This window comes from Megalobrama amblycephala, linkage group LG4 (assembly GCF_018812025.1).
Source record: "Megalobrama amblycephala isolate DHTTF-2021 linkage group LG4, ASM1881202v1, whole genome shotgun sequence".
Taxonomy (NCBI): Eukaryota; Metazoa; Chordata; class Actinopteri; order Cypriniformes; family Xenocyprididae; genus Megalobrama; species Megalobrama amblycephala.
Window position 1 is genome coordinate 41673202 of NC_063047.1, and position 22669 is coordinate 41695870.

Below are 22669 nucleotides of genomic sequence, written 5' to 3' on the forward strand. Positions count from 1 at the left end.
ACCTAATTATCCCTCAAAATAATCCTTTCCTTTATTTCACTTCCAAAAACAATCATACAATCCCGTTTCAAATGTCCAGACCAGCTGATATGCAAAAAAACAGGCAAGCATTTACTATACAGCAGCTTGAGAACAAGAGAGAGATTAAAAAGCTTGAGAGGGAAAACTGAGAGTCCAAGCTACTCTCTAGAGAACTGTTGTTCTCTGTTCAGCTTCCCTTACTGTACTGAACTCAGCAGTCCCACAGTCAGCTTTGTACAGAGCAACCCCACTGTCCAGCTGGAGTTAAAGCAGTATAGTTGATTTCTGAAGCATGTAAGTCATGTTATATTAAGGAGGGCCTTTGTCCTTCACTTATTTTTGCCATGCAGAAGTCCATAATCCACTTGTTTCTGTAATTGGCAAGAGTATTTAGTCAGAAATGCCAGAGCTTATGCATCACATGCATTCATAAAAAACGCACTGCCGATTGCCTTAATGTACTGAGCTTGTATATGTGCCTGCATTTTTATGTATGCTAAGTGGCTCCATGAAAAATCCTTACAATTTCTTATACAGTCATGCTCAGATTTTTGCATACCCCTTGGGGAATCAGACATTTATCATTTTTTAAAAAAATAAGAGATGTAATCCTAAAAACAATATGATTTTTTTTATTTAATACTGCCCTGAAGAAGCTGCATAACACATAGTTTTTATAAGAAAAAATAGTAACTTAAATTACACAAAATATCCTATTCAGACATTCACATACCTTTGATTCTTGATATTGTGTGTTGCCTCAAGCATCACAGTTTTGCACGAGTCCCTCAATTATCCATAGTGGCAAAACTGGATCTCAACATTATATTGCCACTGTAGGGAAAAACTCAAATGTGCAGAGCATGCTGAGGAACCAAATAACTTACAGGACCTGGAGGCTTTGTCAAAGAACAGCTTCACTGCACAGGACAAACCATGAACTCATGCACAACTATCACAAAAGACTACAAACAGTCATTGATGCTTGAGGTAATATATGATATTAAAAACCAAGGGTATGTAAACTTTTGAAAAAGATCAGTTGTGTAAATTCAGTTATTCTGTCTTGTGGAATATGAGTAAATATCTTTCAAATAGCTTCATAAGGACAGTAATAAATTGAAAACATTTTATAGACTCTGCAAGGGGAAGGGAAAATTGTGAGCACAACTGTATTTAATGCAGACGTTCTTCAATATATCCTGGAAAAAAATGTTATATGTCCAGTTTCCATGATCATGCAGCTTTAATGTAATGTTCAATGGCATGGGAGAGTTGCCTTTATTGATAATGATCCTTTTTGGTGTGAGAAGCTGCAGACCAGTTTTTAATAGTATGAAGTAGAGGAAGTCACTGATCCTCTTTAAGTGGTCTCTGTCTGTTCTGTTCCTCTTTTTGTGATCTGGGGCTGCTGGATGCCCGCTCTTTTTCCCCTTTCTTGCTGGCTGGGTTGAGAGCGAGCACGCTGGCAGCTCTCTCAGGACTTTCCGGAAGCCTTTCAACTTCCTGCGGGGTGTCAGACTCTTTGGCTCGGCCTGGCTCAGTCTTGGCTGCTTCACCTTTTTGGGACCTCTCTTCCATATTGAAGTGAGAGCCATTCCTCAGTGTCTCTCTGCAGTCTCCATAGAGATGCTGCTCCAGAGTCAGATTTGACGCTGCCAGGTGTTTGAACTCTGACTCAAAGGGAAAGCCACCACCTGGATGGGTGGTTCCTTCCACCTGGCTGAGGACTGCAGTCCCCCTGTATACCTCAATCGCCTCTGGAAGCATGGACTTGATCTTGGGGAGCCAGCGCTTGCGAACTCTCCGGGCATTGGTGCACATGTCTGCGGCGATAACATTCATCTCGCTTTCTTTAAAGTTAGGGGCAAAGTTCTGACAGTAGACTAATGACAAGACAGAGAGAGAAAAAAAGGACTATTAATGCTTCAGTTCATCATTAACCTATTTCACTTCCATACTGTGACATTGTGAAACAGGAGAAAGTTTGAACAAAGTAAACCATGGAATCATGCACACTAAGACCAGAAACATATACTAAATATGGTCAATTTTGTTTCCTCTAACATCATAGCAAAGGGTCACTCACGTTTCACTGTGTTGAGTATGCGGCTGTCCAGTGGTTTGCGATTCGGATCACAGTTGGAGGAACGTATTCCAGTCCCACAGCTGTCAGCCAGTGTATTCCTGCAGTCAAAATACCATAGTCAACCACTGGAGGGCACACATACAAAATTTTTCCAAAACACCATGCGGTCCCTTCAGTTATCAAACACAAAATACTGAAGCATTTGAATATGAGGGCATCGATTCCATCTCTGCTTGCTTATTTTTACTGCAGAACTAAACCAATTATTTCAGACATTCTACAGATACATTTGTAACATTTTAGACCTGTCAAAAAAAGCAGCTAGAAGCCGTCTCAGCAGGACTTTGTGCTTGACCCCAGCACAGAGGTGACAGTTCATCAGCTGCCCACGAGTCATGAAGACACCAGATCCTTCCACAACACCAACAACAGAGAAACAAGGAGACCTTAGCTCTGAATCAGTGACTCAAATGACTCAGTCTGAACTGATAAATAATTCAGATGGACATGGAGTTTCAGACAGGCTGGTATTATTCAGGCCTCACCTCCAATCAGCTCCAGTCTCTCTCCAGGGTCGCCCTCTGTGTAGAGAGCAGGATGGCAACGGTAGCCGATCTGGCTGATGAGTCCGGCGGGCAGAGCCTCTCTGTCTCCTCCCAACAGCACACAGAAACGGTTCTCCAAGGACAGAGGCAGGGAGGACACCTCCATCTTCTCTTGCACTGGGAAGAGACATAAAAAAATCACACTCACAGGGATGAATCTTGAGCTGCAATGGAGCAAAAGAGAAGTCCATTAAAAGACATTTACTGCTATAGATCCCAGACGAGCTCCCAAAGATCTTTCCGTTTGTCAGGCTTTCGTATGAGTCGTCTTCAAAGTCCTCCTCCTCGTTTTGGTGTGAAGTTGGGCTGTCTGTGGTCGGGAGGCTTGAGGCACCAGGGCTGGCATGATCTCGGGTCGAGTGCTCGTAAGCATGCATCACGGGTATGACCCCGTTCACACCTCCACTGGTGTAGAAAAGAGTCCCATTCCTTAAAGATCTGACCCTAGGTCCCCTGTCCTCCTCTGAGTGCTTTAGCTCCCCATTCTGTGCACACACCGGGGTCTCCAACTTCTCTTCCTTGATCTTGCAGACAGTTGTGGGCTGGTCGCCTAGCAACAGGGAGGAGTTGTTGTTGTTTGGGCTAGGGGGATCGTCTGTGGCAGATGTCTGTGAGTCGCAGTACGGTGCGCTGGCTTTGAACATGAGGTCCATTCCCCGCTCCACGATGTTCTGGATCTGAAGGTAGCCTGCGGTGTACATGACCATCAGTTGATCGCTGGCACTCACCGTCATCCGGCCCGTGTAGCAAAATGACAGAATCTGCTGGAAGCAGGATGGGGCCACAGATGAGGGCAGCTCAAAGAGTGTCTGGGCACTACCGCTGAACAGATCACGGAAGTAGAGGCTGCTGGCTGCTAAAACGGCGCGATGGGCCTTGAAGGCCTGTCCGTTGACCATGATGGCCACATCGCAGTGCTGGCCCAGCAGCCGCTGTTCGTTCAGCTGTCCAGAACAGTGCTGCCAAAGTTTGGAATCTCCATGTGCAAGAGTTGAGACATCATGCCCGTTTCAGATCTCTGGAAAAGACAGGATGTTCTCACCAGACATCTAAGACAGAAGAAAGTCAAAATGAAGGTGGACCAGCTGATGAGGTAACAAACAGAAAATTACTAGATTCAAAAGTCACACAATGTTTATCTGGTGCAGACACAGCAGAAAAATGCGACAGAAATGCTGCACAGCAACTCCCTTGGTAAACAGCTTCTTCACCCCAACATTACTAGAGTCTCCATGTTTGGCAACTCAGCATAAGCTTGCCTGGAGTATTCAAAAGAAGCTGAAAAGTGACCCACAAACCCACCCGCCCACCCTCCCTCTCCACCCCGCCACTACCTGACCTCTATAGCAGAATCTTCCGAGATGAGAGAGAGAGAATGCGGGCAGGCTCCTCACAGCAGCTCAGCATGAGGAAATGTAGCTTTAGAAGCAGAGAGATACGTCTCAATCCGTCCTCTTCCTCCTCGCACAGAACTGAATCAGCGAGAGGGAAAGCAAGCGTCTGTGTGCAATCGATGCACCATCTACTGTATGTCACAGAAAGGGGGAGAGAGGCTATAGGCACAGACACAGAGACTAGGGAGAGAGGGGGAGGGAGTGAGACTGGAGGAAAGTCATTTAAGGACACAGAGTGAGAGAGAGATCGAGCGAGAGACAGAGAAAGAGAGAGAGCCTGATGCGGATAACTGCCCTGCAGAGAGTAAACGTGTTCATGTGCGATGGAGACAAAAGACAGGCAAGACAGAATGAGAGAGAGAGAGAGAGAGAGAGAGAGAGAGAGCAATGGCTCACTTTTATTTGAGCGTCACCACACGAAGAAAAGACAAGAACGGGAACGCTCCCCCCGCATGCACCAACCCGAACGTGTGCAGACACATAATCCATCAGAAGCCGTCTCTGCCATGAGCGGCTCCGTGCTCAGGATTATTTACATTAAGGGCAGACAAATGGTGTGTGCCAGGAGAGCAGCTCTGCATTGCAGTCCCTGTCACAGGCTGGCATGCTCAGTACAGAGTCTGCATACCCAATCAGATGTGCCAACACGGCATCAGACAGACACTCAACTGATAAGAGAAAGAAAATAGACAGACTCAGCCTCAAAGCTGCCCTGAATGTCAGATCAGTACATCAAACCGAGAAGCATTTTAAGGTGGCAAATATTAGACGGATGACTGAAAGACTGTATTGTGTGAGTAAGAGTTGAGTACAGAGCAGTGGGGCAGTAAAGCAGCATCTCTCAGCAAAGTGGGGAAGAAGGCGCTGTGCTTCCGTCTCTGACTTGCTGGCTTTTAACGCTGAGACGCCGACAGGCTACGGCGTGAGTCAGCGCTATCAGAGATAAACTGCCGTGTTCCGTTCTTCTGTCTAATATCAATAGCAAAAAAAAAAAAAAAAAAAAATTATAATAAATCATTATGGCAGACACACACCCTGTGAATGCTGCAAAACTTGATTCTAGTTGTCTGTTTGGTCTTTTTAAAAGCAGTGAAACTCTGTCAGCTTGGAAAAAAAGCAAAACATGACACATTAAGCTGTCTCTTGAAGAAACTGCCCTCAAACTTTGTTTCCAGTGTGAAATGCACACCGTCATTGAGGAAAATGTCCTCTTCCAGTCTGAAGAGATGTACATAGTAAGATATTTTACATTTGGAAACAAGAGTGCCTGTGCAGACATCTGTTAAGTTGACAGCTGGAGCTCTAGTAATAGACAGCGTTAGTATGGTCACATGTATGATGTCCCTGGGGAGAACAGACTGCAGTCTGAGCTGGTGGGGAAAGGGAGACTCCATACTGCCTACTAGAGGGCAGACACAGACTTACAGCAATAGAAAACCTAAATGACCTCTCAATGTGCTTAGACTTCAAGTTGCAGTTACACTGTGTTCTCAGAATGGTACATTCAACTGTTCTCCTGATAAATGATCATTTAAGAATTGCTGCACAGAAGATTTATCTGAAAAATTAAACATTTACACCCCATGTAACAGTAAATTATAGTGGTGCTCTATAAAATATTGATGGCTTAAAAAAAAAAAAAAAAAAAACATCAAAAGGATACAAGTTTGTGTTTCATTGTATGCAGTTATGAATTCAGGATTTATACATTTTTATTTGAAAGACAACATACAGTATTCTTTATACAAAATGCAACAACTTCCCTGTAAGGACAAACTGCATATATACAGAACAACTGCCCCCAAAAATAGTCTTTACATAAAAATATTATTCTTAAAGTACTGGAAATAATAATAAAAAGAAAACACAATGTAATTAACAGCCATTTATTTGGAGCAGTTCAGAAGGCCATGAGCACATACTGTCACAACACAGAAGCCGCATTTTATTAATAATATGCTTCATAAATAATTAGCCTCAGGTCCCATTTACACTGCTTCAATAGATATTTGAAGTAATGTGTTCAGCTCATGATTTCACTATGTCCACAAATCAAATGCTGATAATGATACTGAAAATGTTCAAAATATCAACACATTTTAATTCTAAACTTTGAATCAAAATACTGCTGTAGTGATATATATGTTGAGCAATGAATGGTCTGTGATCAGGAATCCTATGAGTTCATTATAATAATCTTTTCCCTTAGGGTTCAACATATTCTTTTAGTTCTACAACAGAATGCATTTAATGTTACATTAAAAAAGTCCAAGTCACTGTAAGTTTCAGTTCAAAGGTGATCTACAGAGGAGAAAAAAAAAAAAAAAAAAAAAAAACATTTTTAACTGTTACATTCCTTGCTACAGAATTGCACCAATAAACCACTTATGAAGCTTTTCAACCAGATTTAAAAAGATTAAAAAATAAATAAATAAAAAATTCCAGGAATTAAGCGACCTTTTTAAGTCAATAATAATAACAACAATAATGTGCCACTGTAGCTCTTCACATGCAGAATTACAAACATAGTTCAAGCAGCCTACTGTATGTAACAGATTTCAATGGCCCATGAGAGTAACAAAACCGAGGGTTTTTCCACTGGTCATTGATAGGCAGTGTTACATGTCACTGGCTTCTCAGCTAGTGACCTTGAGTGACAGAATAAATCAAGTTTCTCAAGTGTTTTTTTTGGACCATCAAATATGGGGACAGAGTGACTTTCATAGAGAGCAATGTATACCCTATGAGAAACTAAGTTAGGATATATTATTTCAATAAAAATCTCTATAAATAATGTAGAATATTCCATAAAAATATACTTTGACCTAGGTTGTTACTTTTCCTTTAATAAAATAGTTTCTCATGTTAAATCATCCTCTCTATTTGTTTAGGGTTGAGAAACACTCGCCAATAGGTGCTTGTTTACACGATTAGGCCTGAGCGGAGCTTTCATCAGTCATTAGACAAGTTCTTCATTACAAAATACTTCATAAAAACATCAACAACAACAAACCCCCCCCCAAAATAATATGAATCAAATAAATTAAAAGTCTCCTTCAACACTTGGCACCTTATTCACAGTTTTCCACAGTATTCCTGCACTATACATAAGGCCGGTAGTTTCTGGCTTTCCATCTCTTTGAGCGGAAGCGGAAGAAGAAGAACATGAACATGAGAAAGACGCAGGAGAGGGCGTAAAGCAGCACGCAGAGACTCATGTCCACGCTGGAGAATCCCAGACCCAGGAACGTCATCCCTGGTCTGGCTTCTATCTGGATACCAGCGTGCTTCTCTTCTGCACCATTGGAGCCAGTCCTCTTCTGATGTTTAGGAAGATTCTCAGGAGATGGCTTTAGGTTCTGGTTGAGGTGAATGTTGCTGTTAGGTTTGGTTATGGCTTTGAGTTTTTCAGGAGCCGGAAGGCCTGGCTCTGGTTGGCTGCTACTGGAGTATTTTGGGGAGATGTTGGAAGCACCGTAGTGTTGTTTGAGGAAAGCGAGCACCATCTGTTCATTCCAGACATGAAGGCCTTCTTGCTCCTCATGGCATGTGGGACAAAGATCAGGAGTAGGCCACTGAATCTTGGGAAACATGGGGTCCTCGCTCATTGAGCCTGCATAAAGAGTGCAATCAACTATGAGGCTGACGTGTGGTATCATGCGTCATCCTTTCTTTTCTTCCCTTCCGTCTTTCTTTCTTTGTCCCTTTTCTTTCCTTTTTTCTTCCCTCCTTTCTATCCCCTTTGCCTTCTCTTAATTCCTTCACATCATTTCTCTTTCTCTTTCTTCTTGCATTCTCCATTCTTGTATTTTTTTCCTTCCTTACTTTCTGTTCTTTTTCCTTCCAGTCCTTCCAGTCCAGTCTCCAATTCTTTTTCTTCCAGTGCTTCTTTTCATCCTTCCTGTCTTTATTATTACATCTTTTGTATTTCCTTTCCATCTAGCCCTGATTTCATTCTGTATTCCCCTTCCCTTTTCCACCCTTTCTTTTTCCTGTTTGACTTTCTTACCCCTTTCCAGTTTCTTTGCCTTCCTTCCAGTCCTTTCTTTCTCCCTTCATGTCTTTTTGTCCCTTTTCTTTCCACCTGTCCTTTCCTTTTCTTTCTTTTTTCTTGCCATCTGTCCTTCTTGTTCTTCATATTGTCCTTTCATTAATCCTACCCATTTTCCTTTTTTCCTTCCTTCACTTCTGACTTTTGTATAAAATCAAAAGAACAGAATTTATACAGAAACCTTTTTGTAACATTATGTATTTAGTGTCACTTTTGTTCAATTCAATGCAGTCTTGCTGAATAAAAGTATTAATTTCTTACAAAAAAAAAAAAAAAACCTGACCCCAAAAAGTTTGATCAGTAGTGTATATACTTTGTCACCCACGAGATGGAGCAAGAACCTAAATGCATATCTGTGCATTCATTTTACTTGAAATACCTTTTTGTCTTACCTGTCAGTCTTGCATTAACCTGGTTGTGTTTTCTCCACAGCCACAGTACTGCCTCATCAACCGACTTGACCTGGTTCAGAGACTCCTGAGCCATCTCCTCAAAATGCTTCCCACACTCCTGGCAACCAAAGAAGGTCCCAATGTAGCGACGCATGGTTTGAAGCACTGCCAAGGGATCATCCTCAAACCCTGAGATGAAGAAGGTGGGTTTAAATTAATTTTAGCAATGAAGAAACATGAACTAATAGAAAATGTTTACCAGATGACTGTTCTTCTTGCTACAAGCCCAAACAGTGACATATATTCTTATATTACAGCAAAATGTATACTTAAAATGTACTAATCTACAATCACAATTACAACTGATGAGATCTCAGACATGTTTCAGGTTCATTAAGAGGAAGGGATTTCCCTGCTCATACCAGTGTTGGCTAGAGCATCGAGTCGGTTGGCAGCTTGCACAGTCAGAACGTGAAACAGAGTCCAGAGGGAGCAGGGATATCCTCTTAGTGCCACACTACTACCCTGGCATCCAACCCACTGCACTTGATCACTCAGGTAGAGGCCCGAGATCTGAGAATAATACAAACAGAGCACTTTAAAACCACCAACAATCTGATTTATGCTACTGTCACATACACGAAAAATGACTAAAAACATAAATGTCATCAGGTAAAGAGACTTTATGAGGTATATTGAGCTTTTATAAGCAGTGGATAAGTTGTTTAATGGGTGACACTCTTACCCTCATCTTGTTGTTAACTAGGTCCAGAATAGCATCATAGGGGATCTTCTCCAAGGGTAAACTGACTAGCCATTCTAGCAAAGTCTCAAGAAGCTTCACCACAGACTGGCGACCTGGAAATAGCTAAAATCAAAGGGGCCAAGTAAGGTAAACTCTGTAAATTTCAAAGCTCTAATGAAAACAATTTCAGTGTGAGAAGACAGCTCAAGCACAAAGAAAAAGTTGTGTTTGTGTATAAAACACTACCTTGGCCACAACTGTTACAAAGTCCTTGAAGGTTTTTAGTTCTTCTCCTTCTAAGGTCTTGTGGGTGGCCAGTTCAACCCTCAGTAGATAATGTAAGCCAGACTCCAGGTCTGCCATGTATACCTTAGACCTGAAGAAACATTAATAGTGGTTACCTCATCTTTCTTAAAATTAAATCAACAGCTAGTAAGAAGCCTGTGGGCATTCATCTCAACTGTTAAACTTTAGACATTTGGACTACTTAACATTTTACTGAACATATACACTACTGTAAGATTTTTAAAATGTTTTTGAAAGAAGTCTCACTAAGTCTGCATATACTTAAAGGTGCCGTAGAACGTCTTTTTAAAAGATGTTATATAAGTCTAAGGTGTCCCCTGAATGTGGAAGATTTTTTTTTAATTCATTTTTTTAACTGCCTATTTTGGGGCATCATTAAATATGAGCCGATTTAGGCTGCGGCCCCTTTAAATGACAATTTACAAATATCACTAAAAATATCATGACATCATGGATCATGTCAGTTATTATTGCTCCATCTGCCATTTTTCGCTGTTGTCCTTGCTTGCTTACCTAGTCTGATGATTCAGCTGTGCACATCCAGATGTCCTGCCCTTGTCTAATGCCTTGAACATGGACTGGCATATGCAAATATTGGGGGCGTACATATTAATGATCCCGACTGTTACGCAACAGTCGGTGTTATGTTGAGATTCGCCTGTTTTTCGGAGGTCTTTTAAACAAATGAGATTTATATAAGAAGGAGGAAACAATGGTGTTTGAGACTCACTGTATGTCATTTCCATGTACTGAACTCTTGTTATTTAACTATGCCAAGATAAATTCAATTTTTAATTCTAGGGCACCTTTAAATACAGTAAAAACAGCAATTTTGAAATATTATTACATTTTAAAATAATTGTTTTCTGTTTAAATATATATTTTAAAATGCAATTTATTCCTGTGATGGGAAAACTGGATTTTCAGCAGCCATTACTCTAGTCTTCAGAAATCATTCTAATTTGATTTGGTGCTGCTTAATATTTTTGTGGAAATTGTGATACATTTTTTTTAAGGATTCTCTGATGAACAGAAAGTTCAAAACAACAGCATTTATTTAAAATAGAAATCTTTTGTAACATTATAAATGTCTTAATTTCTTTTACATTTTTTTAAAAGTATTCATTTCTTAAATAAAAAAAATCTTACTGGCCCTAAACTTTTGAACAGTAGTATAAATATTAATAGAACTCACTTTTTAAACTCTTTCCACTCCACCTGGGTTCCCTGCCCATTATTCCCAGGCTGAGGACGCTGCAGGGAAGAGGTGGACTGTTTCCTGTGGACTCCAGGCAGGAGTTTTAGGAAGGAGGAGAAGAAAAAGCGCAGCCTCTTCTGACTGTTAACACAAACAAAAATGTATCAACTGTGCATAAACAGAACTTCTAATTGGTAGTTAGACAAAAATGAATTCAGCAGAGGCCGTTAACGTACACATTCATGACAGTGTGTGTGCCATTGGGGTGGAAGAGGTACGCTGAGGGAACTGAACTAATCCCTAGTTTCTCCATTAGAAGTTTGTCTGCGCTCAAAGCTCTCTTGACTGCTATACCCTCATATGGCATTAGGTCCAAAATTACCTAGTTAAAAAGAGATAAAACATTAAATTAGAGCATTACAATTCTGGCTACATCACTAATTATGCCTCAAAAGGGATAATTTAGATCATCATCTACTCACCCACTCATCATTCGAAACCTATGTTATTTTCCTTTTTCCATGGTACACAAAAGAAGTTTGATTTATTGGATTGTCTAAACCAGTGGTTCTTAACCTTATTATCTTTTAACCTTTATGTAGTATATATATATATATGCATGTGTGTGTGTGTGTGTGTGTGTGTGTGTGTGTTTATTTGAATTTTATTTCTTTAACAAAACAAAAACCAACTTGGTAACAATTTACAATAAGGTTTTATTTGTTAACATGAATTTACAGTGAGCAATACTTCTATAGCATTTATTAATCTTAATTAATCTCAACATTTACTACTACATTAAGATCAAAAGTTTTATCTGTTAACATTAGTTAATGCACTGTGTATAAGAATATATTGCTCATTGCTCATATTGTTCATGTTAGTTAATGAATTAGTTAACAAATGAGACCTTATTGTTGTTACGTACTGGTGGTGTATCAAACACACAACGAGGAAGATAAGAGTTAAACACGTCTTTACTTGATAATCCAAAGGGAGAATACAGAATCCAGACAGGAACATAAACCAACTTAGAACAAAACGAGACCCGACAAAGACACACCACCAGAACTGAACTGATATACACAGACGAATTAACTAAAATGACTAACAGCTGTGATGAATATGATTAGAGTCCATGATAACAGATTGTGGCGGGAAACTATAACAAAGAAGCACATGACAGATGAAAACAAAAAAACTGAAAGTTCATGGAGTGTGGATGTGACAATTGTAAAGTGTTACCTACGTTTTAAGTCATTTTAAGTTAAGTTTGCTGAGGCCTACTGGTTGAGAACAACTGGTCTAAACTGCTCTTTCTCATACAGGTAAAGTTGACTACAACAATCAAGTTCCAAAAAGGACAAAAATTTACCTTAAACGTGGTATGCAGATTTTGTAAAATGACACAATAGCTTTGTGTAAAAAAAACAATCTACATTTCTGTGATATTTCACTAAAAATCTTGCTTTCAACTAGGTCTGATCTGATCCATTCATGTTAGGAGAACTTCATTCTTTGTACATTCATCTACATTTGTATATTTTGCAAAATTTCTCATTTTGTGTTCAATAGAAGAAAGTCATAATGATTTAAAATAATGGTGCACAGATCATGGAAACAGGATGCTAATAACCATATCACCATATCTTTTTTATCAAACAGTTTTAAGCCCTATTGCACCACACTGTAAAATTACAAATAAGAATTTACATTGTTAAAGATCATCAGTGTTTCCCATTAATTAGCTAGGGCCAAATTTACTAACTGCTTGTGCCAATGCAAACCTTTTGGCGTGTGTGCAAAGTTCACACTTCGCTTTGGAACATACAGCGTAATAAGACTGTATGTACTTATATAATTAAATCACAGTCTTTTGTGAATCAGGCTTTTGATTTTAGCTTGTTTGACAGATACTTTGCCAAAGCAATGGTGCAAAAAAAAACTACTTTATGAAAATTAATTTATTGGAGGAGAGTATTTAAATGAATCACACAATTTGATTTACTGATGCTTGCGCTAGTCAATTTACTGGTATTTGCTCCATTATTTAATGCCCCCAAAAAGCATGTCTTAAACCAGATGCAAATTTGCACTTGGTAGTTTTTTTTTTTTTTTTTTTTTTACAGTTTTTGATAGATTGCATTGGTCATAAAAATGATCTGACAGCATTTGTGTTCTTTAATGTGCACATTGTCAGTAAATCAACCGCAGATTTTTCCACTCTCATCTGTGCTTTTATTGGATTGCGCACTCATGTTAATTTGCCCTGTTTAGTAAATCTGGCCCCTAGCCCGCCATAGTCTTTTCTGTGCCGGCACAGTTTCACAAAATATTTTAAAAACTTCTCATAATAACATAAAATATATCCAACATTGTTTTGCGCCATTGCTTTGGCAAAGTATCTGTCAAACAAACTAAAATCAAAAGCGTGACATGGCTTTGTGCCCTTATCAAATCACAAAAGACTGTGATTTAATTATAGAAGTATATACAGTCTTATTGCGCTGCGTGTTCCAGAGCGAAGTGTAAACTTTGCTCACACGATCAGCTCATGATCTGGCATTTTCTGTGTCTCAGAACAACTCAGTTCACAGTGAATGTATTGAACTCCATCTCTGCATGTGCTGTGAGTTTAGCATGCATTTTGGAAAGTAGTGGGGACCAGTTACGTATTATTTTCACATTTGCATATCCAACATTTTCGTGGACAGTTGATTTCACTGGATTTGTAATGAGATGTATTTGTAAACCTATTTTCACAGATTTTATAATAGGCTATTACTGTCATAGGAATAATAATAATAATATAAAATAATAATTATAATAAATATTATATTCTAATAGTTTGGATTCCTAAAACACTAGTGTGAATGTAATGTAGACTGAGACAATATAGCACAACTAAAAAGTCCCCTTTTAAGTTCAGGTAAAAGTCAGCGCACAGACTTTTTTCTTTGTTTAATTTGCACACTGAACATGGGTCAAAAGTGCAGTAGACTGAAGAATTTAACTTTAAAAAAGTACAAAATTTTCTTATTATGTGAGCCCTCCATAGTGTCACATAATCCTATGGGAAACACTGGATCATAATTTTTTTGAACATATAAAAGAAACACCTAATAAGTTCTTTATGTAGAGTGTCACTACAAAACATGACACTGACAACCAGTAAACAGCATAAGGGTTCAATGATTGACTTACATTGCATTCAAGGTTTTTTTTTAATTCATGTATTCCCTGAGAAATGAACCCACGACTTTTGCATTCCTCTTTGTCTATAGCTGTACAACGATTCAGTAGAATCACAATAGTTACCCTTGAATGGGCACATTACAGTTCATACACATTTAATATCATTAAAACAAAATAGCATATACATCTGAATTAAGGTATGTGTCACCTGAAGTCGTGAATGCTTACAACAACAATTTGGCCTCCAGTGCCGCAATGTCATTGTTACAGCGGAGTTAGGGTGTATGTATGAATTTATGCCTGCTACAGTTAAAAAAAAAAAAAAAAGAAAGAAAATTGATCGGCTGATTAAAAATAATCATTGTTATCAGCCAATAACAATTAGATAAGTTTGGAATGACATATAGGTGAGTAAATTATGACATCTGATCTTATACTGCTTTCCTACAAAAACAGATTGATTAAACATTAATTGATTAAACACATCTGTGTGTTTTTATACCTCTCTCCCCATATAAGAGTCTCCGTCTTCAACTATAACTGCAGTATAGCGCTCCGTTTTCTTCCCCATCAAGGACAGGATGTTCTCAGACCTGCAACAGATGACAAACTCAATGTTTCTAAATAGGAAGCTGAGACACATTCCATTTATGTCTAGAAACTAAGCCCTAAACAAACATTTCTAAATGTCCCTCCTTAAGCTGGAGGCAGAACATGTTAAATATTAAACACAGCTGGAATCGAATGTGTAAAAAAGGTGGTAATATTGTAGATTTGGGCACCTGACAGGGTCAAGGGGAGGGCAACCCACAGGCCAGTCTTGTCTAGTGTGGTTTTGGATGAAGTTCACCATCAACTGCCTCACTGTCTGTAGCTCTCTGTCAGCCCCTATCAGTACACAAATAAAACAAAATCAGAAATACAATAAAATAATCCAATTAGTTAAATCCAGTAATCCAGTAAATCACCGAAACAATAATAACTGACAAAATTTCAATTCTAATCAGAACAAAATTGATGAAACCCACCTCGATATGTCTTCCCAAAATCATTTGTGGTGTCACGTGCCTTAAAATACTAAAAAAAATAAAATAAAAATAAAAAAAAAAAAGAAAGAAAGGAAAAAAGAAATTATTCTAAATGAAAACCCTACAACAACATGTCTTAGTTGTGACAATTTTATTACAGTATCATAACCAGGCATGTTTCTGGCTATTTGGAAATTTGATAAGGGTGTAGTAATACATTTGTATACTGTAACCTATAGTTACCCTGGTTTCAGGTTTACCTGACCTCGATCAGACATAGATAAAATGTTTCAGTGCTCAAAAACAGCTCGAAAAGAGCACAACAAAATAGAACAGAAGGCAGGAATCTTGTTTTGCCAAGTTAACTTGACACATAATCTTAAAATGCAGAGATTGTGATGGGAATAAAAATAATCCAAATTCAAATAATTTAGTCACCCTCTCTAATTCAGTAGTAGTTTGTTAGATAACTAGTTGACTAGGAAACTGTTGTGATATCCCTAATATATGAACATTGTTTATGTTGAATGTACAGCTATGTAGATCATGAGTTTGGACCAATGAGATTTTACTATGGGCGGAACTACCCACAACAAATGCTACAAAATAAAAACCAAGCAAACAAAATGCCCTGTTGATTGACACTTTATTAGGAGAACGGGTGTAGTGTCGTCTAAGATAATATCGCAATTGTTGTTTTAATGATGTGCGAGCTGACATTATCGAGTCACACAAGAAGTTAATATTGTGAGTTGCATTTTAGACAATATTGTCAGCATTGTCTATTTTTGCTCTATTTCGCGAACGAAAATGATTCCAAACAAATCCACAGCAGAACTTTTGTGCATCCTTGAGCAACACACTTAACTGAATGAATCAGTGTTTTTAAACAAATCGGGTGAGTGAATGATTCAATGACTCAGTTTTAGATTCATATTTAAAGTTTTTGGCAACATCACAAGGCCATTGTTAAGATTTAGATTTTTTGTATAGATTTAATCTGTTGAACGAATAAATAAAATAATTTGCACAAACATACTCTGAAGGTGGGGTAGAAGTGGATTCCGAACTCCTTACAGATGTCGAAGTTCTTCTCATGAGCACAATCCAGAACTCCAATACGAATGGCCTGTGCCCAGTCTATGAGAGTTAGAGAGACACAGCACAAATTAAAAAAAAACACATCTAAACTTAAAGGTATAATTAACCAAAACATTCTGTCATCAATTGCTAGCTCACTCTCATGTCGTTCCAAACTTTTTCAAAAGAAAACTGAAGTTATTTTTAATGAAACCAGAGAGATTTCTGTCCCTCTACCAAAACTTCACTACACTACAAGTTCATAAATAGATCATAAACGTAACCCATATGAATCAAGCAATTTAATCCAAATCCTCTAAAGATACCCAATTGCTTTATATAATGAATACATTTAATTTAGGCTTTTATTCACATATAAACATTGACCAATGCTTGATTCATATGGATTACTACAATCTCTTTCTGAACGTCAAAGTTTTGGTGGAAAGGACTTTCAATGGAAGGACAGAAATCTCTCTGTCATTAAAAACATCTTCAATTGAGTTTTCCAGGATGAATGAAAGATATCTGGAAAGACATGAGTAAATTAATTTTCATTTTTGGGTGAACCATCACCAAAACTAAATGCTCCTATTTTATATTAAGTGACTTTAACATTTACTAACATTTAAATAAACCATTTGATACAATGTGTATATGTGTACTAATATTTAAAAAATACCTAAATGCAATTACAGCTGTAATTAATTTCTGTAATTACATCTATAATTTTACTGTTGAGCCTTCCCTTACCCTTTAACCCACCCTTAAACCTAACCTTACCCATGTCCCACCTCAATAGCAGCAAAAGTGTTTCGCAATACAACATCAACGCAATATGTAATTTTATTCTAGAATTAAAAATTGAATTTACCTTGGCATAGTTAAATAACAAGAGTTCAGTACATGGTGACAGTGAGTCTCAAACACCATTGTTTCCTCCTTCTTATATAAATCTCATTTGTTTAAAAGACCTCCGAATCTCAACATAACACCGACTGTTACATAACAGTCGGGATCATTAATATGTATGACGCCAATATTTGCATATGCCAGCTCATGTTCAAGGCATTACACAAGGGCAGGACGTCTGGATGTGCACAGCTGAATCATCAGACTAGGTAAGCAAGCAAGGACAATAGCGAAAAATGGCAGATGGAGCGATAATAACCATAGACAGTAAAAGAAATGGACACAGCGACCCCATTGGAACTCAATTGAGACAAGTGAAGCCCATTTTTAGCGATTTTTAGCACTTCCGTTTCTGACACGCAGACTCAAACTAAGCTTGATGACGTCAGCAACCTGACTGACAGATGTAAATCTTCTAGTAGCTGTGCGTGCAAACTGCCATCGTTAATCTTGCAGAGACGGTGAGCTTGAGCGGGGAGTTCTTTGGCGTGAGTGAGCAGGAGTAAGTATTCTGATTAATTATTTTGTATAGTATTTTAAAATGTAACGCCAGTACGCCATATTAAGTTAATGCATACGATTGCCTGCGAGCTTCTCCTCCTGTCTGTACGGTAATTTCTCTACTGTGCGACAGAGAGTCGAGTGGTTATGACGCAATCGTTAGCCTGTTTTTACAAAAACTGTTTCTACGGGGCCATAATGTAACATAGAAGGTAATGGAGCCCTTTATACATTGTCGTGTATCTTTAGAAATAAATAATGGACAAATGGAGTCTTTAAACGCCTCAGATGTAAAGTTATTTGCTGTCAAAGTGACGCCAAAATGAATGGGAGTCAATGGGATGCTAACGCAAGTGAAGTTCTGCTATAAGATGGCGGCACGCGGCCGACTTCAACTTCCGGTCGACTTCCTTGGGCACTGATAATAACTGACATGATCCATGATATCATGATATTTTTAGTGATATTTGTAAATTGTCTTTCTAAATGTTTCGTTAGCATGTCGCTAATGTACTGTTAAATGTGGTTAAAGTTACCATCGTTTCTACTGTATTCACGGATTTACTGTATTCACGTCGTTATTTTCATTTTTTAAACACTTGCAGTCTGTATAATTCATAAACACAACTTCATTCTTCATAAATCTCTCCAACAGTGTGTAATGTTAGCTTTAGCCATGGAGCACTATCAAACTCATTCAGAATCAAATGTAAACATCCAAATAAATACTATACATACACGATTAGACATGCTGCATGACGAACACTTTGTAAAGATCCATTTTGAGGGTTATATTAGCTGTGTGAACTTTGTTTATGCTGTTTAAGGCAGTTGCAAGCTCCGTGGGGCGGAGAGCATGAGAATTTAAAGGGGCCGCGCAGTCTGAATCGGCGCATAGTTAATGATGCCCCAAAATAGGCAGTTAAAAAAATGAATAAAAAAAAAATATATGGGGTATTTTGAGCTGAAACTTGACAGACACATTCAGGGGACACCTTAGACTTATATTACATCTTTTAAAAAGATGTTCTGCGGCACCTTTAATATAAGTGATGAAGCACTAAATGATATCAATATTTGAATGAAATGTCTAAAAAGAACATTAAACAGAAAACAAGCATACGGCCATAATGCAAAGAGGTAAATGGGTGTTTGCAGGGACTTGAGCCCAGTTATATTTCTGTATTTGTGTTGTATAACACATGCTGACATCCACACTAAATGTCTTATCGGTATTGGCACCCAGAACAGCTGCCAGATAGCCTAAGTGGACAGGAACTCTGGCAGGAAGCCTAAAATCATTTGATGCATTACATGGTTTTGAGGTCTGACATCAGAAACGTAGATATTAAGTCTCTCACATAAAACTTTGTGAGTCGAAATATAGTCTTACTCCCTCAAAGCAAGATTTTATACACTTCAAACAGAGTTTCTGGAGCCAGGTGGTTTGTTTTTAACGCCAACTCATAAACTCTGTGAACAGCTGTAAAACCTGTGTCAGAAAGATGAAGCAGATGGGGTGTGATGAAGGCAGCTGATTTAAAATGTTTGGATGAGAGAGAAGAGGGACAGCCGGGGGCACTTTAGCCCTCTATTCTTCACCTGAGGGTGGGACACTGTGAGTTTTAGGATGTGTGGGGGAATGCACAGCGGGGTCGCGTCCTCACAATAGGGACATCTGACCCTCATTGTGAAGGTAACAGCTGGTAGGCGGCCACTCGCGAGCAACCCAGCCGACAGCTTGTGTCAACAAAGGCAGACTGAAAGCATTCAACAGAAGACTTGTCCTCGCAATGTTAGTCATCCAAAGGCCACAATCATCTAGTCCTTATTCCCAGTCCACTGAAGAAAAGCAAGGCATGGCATTCCAGAACATATATATCTTATGATATGATCACGACACATGCATTTGTGAGTCAACAGTACTCTGGTCAAAATAATTACCAACAAAAAACAACACTTTAATACTTTAGTTTAATACAAGAATATGGTAATCATTCAGTTCCATAGTCCAAAAAATCAGCATGCCTTTGAAGATTTTGAAATAAATAAATTATTTTTACATCATTATTAAGCTATGGTGTAAAATGAAGAAATATTTCAAGAGATAGTCATTTTTTTGGGAGAACTATCCGCTCATCATTTTCTCACCCTCATGTCAAACTTAGTACATTTTTGTAAGGGTCGTAAAGCAGCAAACACCAGTGAGAGAGAACGCTGAAACTTTGAGAGAGAACTGACCCTACCTAATTTCACAGCTCTACCACTTTTAGCATCTTCGCGACAAGGTGTTAAATGCATTTGCCCTCATTCAGATTGAATGTGTCAGTCTACAGTGACCTTTTCATTGCCGTCACCCTTCACTGCACCCAACACAAGTGGCTTCCTCCAGAATACCATCAGGCCTTTAGCTCAGAGCACAGTAGACACGTAGAGCTGCTGTCTAAGCATTTTTATTAGCAATTAGGCAGGTCTTGTAGCTCTGAGAAGGTCTGAAGAGAGTTAATGTTAATCTCATTATTTATTCAGAAGGGCTTTGGAAGCCACAGCTTGACCAAATGTGAGCTTCCCCTATCCAAGTGCTAAGAGAAAGCACTTAAATCTTTGGGTCTATGAGATCCAAATCTCTAAAATTAAATTCATCAGCATGTACTGCAGAAGACTTTTGGTAGGGTTACATAGGTTAAGTTCCGGTTTTAGATTATGCGAAATATCAGAACCTTAAAACCACTAATTTAATTTGTGTATCAGGGTTGTTGACATTTTACACTTGATGTCATTGAAGTACTCCACATCACATTCACCTGTTCACGGCTCTCTGGTGTTGGTTACTGGTCCCATGACATGCATGTAAACAAATAAAATATTTCTGCTATTTGTTTTATTTTATAATGATATATTTTACATTTTATATATTTTAATTATTAGCTTTTCACAAAACATCTGCAGTTCCTTCACAAACTGCACAAACACAAACTCTGTGGTTTGACATTTTACTAAGTTTTGATTAATTATATTTAATTCTTGTATAATTTTGAATCCAGTTGTATGATCTCAGATTGAGAGTATTTGTACTTTTAAAAATGCATCTGTTACACTAGAGCACTATTTAAAGATTTAGTTTACCCAAAATTGAAAATTCTGTCATCACTTACTCACCCTCATGTCATAACAAACCTGTATAGCTTTCTACCTGCAGTATTGCCAATATTGTGTTTAACCTGTACAGTCTTCCACTAATACTAAAGGGGAAATACTGAATAAATATAATCATTATTTTTTGTATATCATCCAGAATCTGAATAACATATATATCATGATACAGGTGTTCTCCAACAAGAAAAATTGTAGGGCGGGACTTGATTTTGTCCATCGAGGACAAAAATGGACTGGCTCTGTGGGGAGATTTGTCAGATTATTAAGAAAGCAAATCACATTATATCTGACTCAGATGTAATGTGATTTGCTTTCTTAACCACCTGCATATTATATAAAACTGATGACCTAGGCAAATTTCACACCCAGTACTTTGATACAGTTATTTACAACTTTTGCCAGTGCATTTTTTTGTTTGACTTTCAGAGGCAAACCAACAAATCAAAGAAAACGTTAAAATTGATTCAATATATGCCATATAAAAAAACAGCCATCAATGCCCTGTCAATATTGAATTTGGCTAACTTCCTAAAACAATGGAGTTTTTGCTGACTCATCTTATATTAAGATAAATCTTTTATAATAAATTCTGCAATATTCCATAAAAACTAAGAATGGTCCATTTTTATGTAATTGGGATTTTAAAACATCACTAAAAATAAATATATTATACACTACCTGGAGACATACCATCTAATAAGAGTTTGTGGGTTAAAATGAGTGCAGTGATAGAGAAAGCAGTCAGCAACACCCGTGGATTTACATGCAGGTGTATCAACAAACCAGGGATAATCGACTTTTCCATGGCTGTCCTTGTGTGTACTTAAGGCCAAATGCATAAAAACAGTGTAAGCCTCATTAAGAAAAACCCATGTGACAATGTACAAGGAAATAGCTTGATCAGATAGCTTGATGAGATAGTTATGGTAGAAGAAGCCAACAGCACTAAAAGAAGAAAAGAAGAAGAAGAAGAAGAAGAAGAAGAAAAAACAGAAACAAGTACTGTCAATACCCTGATTATGGAAATTAATCATGCCATCCACAATGGCAATACCACGTCTATGGACAATACCATAATAGTACCATATAGCATATGCTACGTGAAGATATGTGAATAATTATAATCAATCATAGTGCTATGGGATATATAAAACGTACCACTGGTACCACAGTAAGGTTGGTCATCCCAAATTACCTCTATCAATACTATTCATTAGAAACACTTGTGTGCCTGAAGTGAATGCATTTGTTTACGTGTAACGAAACGATACGATACCGTGTTCTTCCTCAAAAGGAGTAAATAACAGGAAGATGGTCCAAATAAACCTACCCTTCACGTCGCCGGCCAGTGCTTTCCATGTAGGCGAGTACTGGATACAGTGGCCACACCACGACGAGTAGAACTGAAGCAGCCAGGCGCTGGAGGAGTTGAACACGGTCTGCTTCAGGTTGTCGCTACTCAGTATAACCACTGGATCCTCTTCAGTGTACAATCGAGCTGACCGAGCCTGTCCGAAGAGCAGTCCCATCAGAATAGCGATCTTAACGCAAAACGCAACTGCCATTTGAGGTGATGGAGGAAACGCCACAAACATAAATGAGTTCTCTACATTCAGAGTGATTCTGCTGGCTCCTAAGGATGACTACCATAGACTGTAGAAAAAAAAAAAGACTACATTTAGCGGAGACGTGAGTCTTCTAGAGCACCGTCACTGCGCTACGAGAACGCAAACGCTTATCTTGCGCATCCTATCTGCGTATGGTCGACGCATGTGGTGCGTTTACTGAATTATAATTCTTCGATCTGTTCGATGGTACACTAATGCAAGCAAATTAAGCTCTTTATATTATTATTGTTGTTGTTTAAAAAACACAAATGTTGCTAAGAATTAAATATATTTCACCTTATTTGTATAATGTACACAAAACATATATATATAATGATTAGAAGAGTGATCAAAGAAAGAGTAAATCTAAAAAAAAAAAAAAAAAAACA

General features: G+C 38.3%; 2 protein-coding genes across 2 annotated transcripts; both read right to left on the reverse strand.

Moving 5' to 3' along the window:
• Positions 1-9: 9 nt before the first annotated feature.
• On the reverse strand, positions 10-3733 carry LOC125267614 (nucleus accumbens-associated protein 2). The gene is given in 6 exon segments (XM_048189423.1): positions 10-1907; positions 2111-2208; positions 2416-2521; positions 2656-2832; positions 2921-3661; positions 3664-3733. Coding segments are annotated over 6 exon segments (1713 nt in total). The 5' UTR covers positions 3719-3733; the 3' UTR covers positions 10-1371.
• Positions 3734-5775: 2042 nt separating this feature from the next.
• On the reverse strand, positions 5776-22394 carry qsox2 (quiescin Q6 sulfhydryl oxidase 2). Its single transcript, XM_048189422.1, has 12 exons — positions 22004-22394; positions 16064-16164; positions 15025-15073; positions 14779-14884; positions 14499-14589; positions 11038-11183; positions 10799-10942; positions 9544-9673; positions 9298-9420; positions 8975-9125; positions 8553-8741; positions 5776-7722 (listed from the first exon to the last, which is right to left on the reverse strand). The coding sequence occupies exons 1-12, from the start codon at positions 22266-22268 to the stop codon at positions 7211-7213; spliced, it is 2007 nt and encodes a 668-aa protein (XP_048045379.1). The 5' UTR covers positions 22269-22394; the 3' UTR covers positions 5776-7210.
• Positions 22395-22669: the final 275 nt, after the last annotated feature.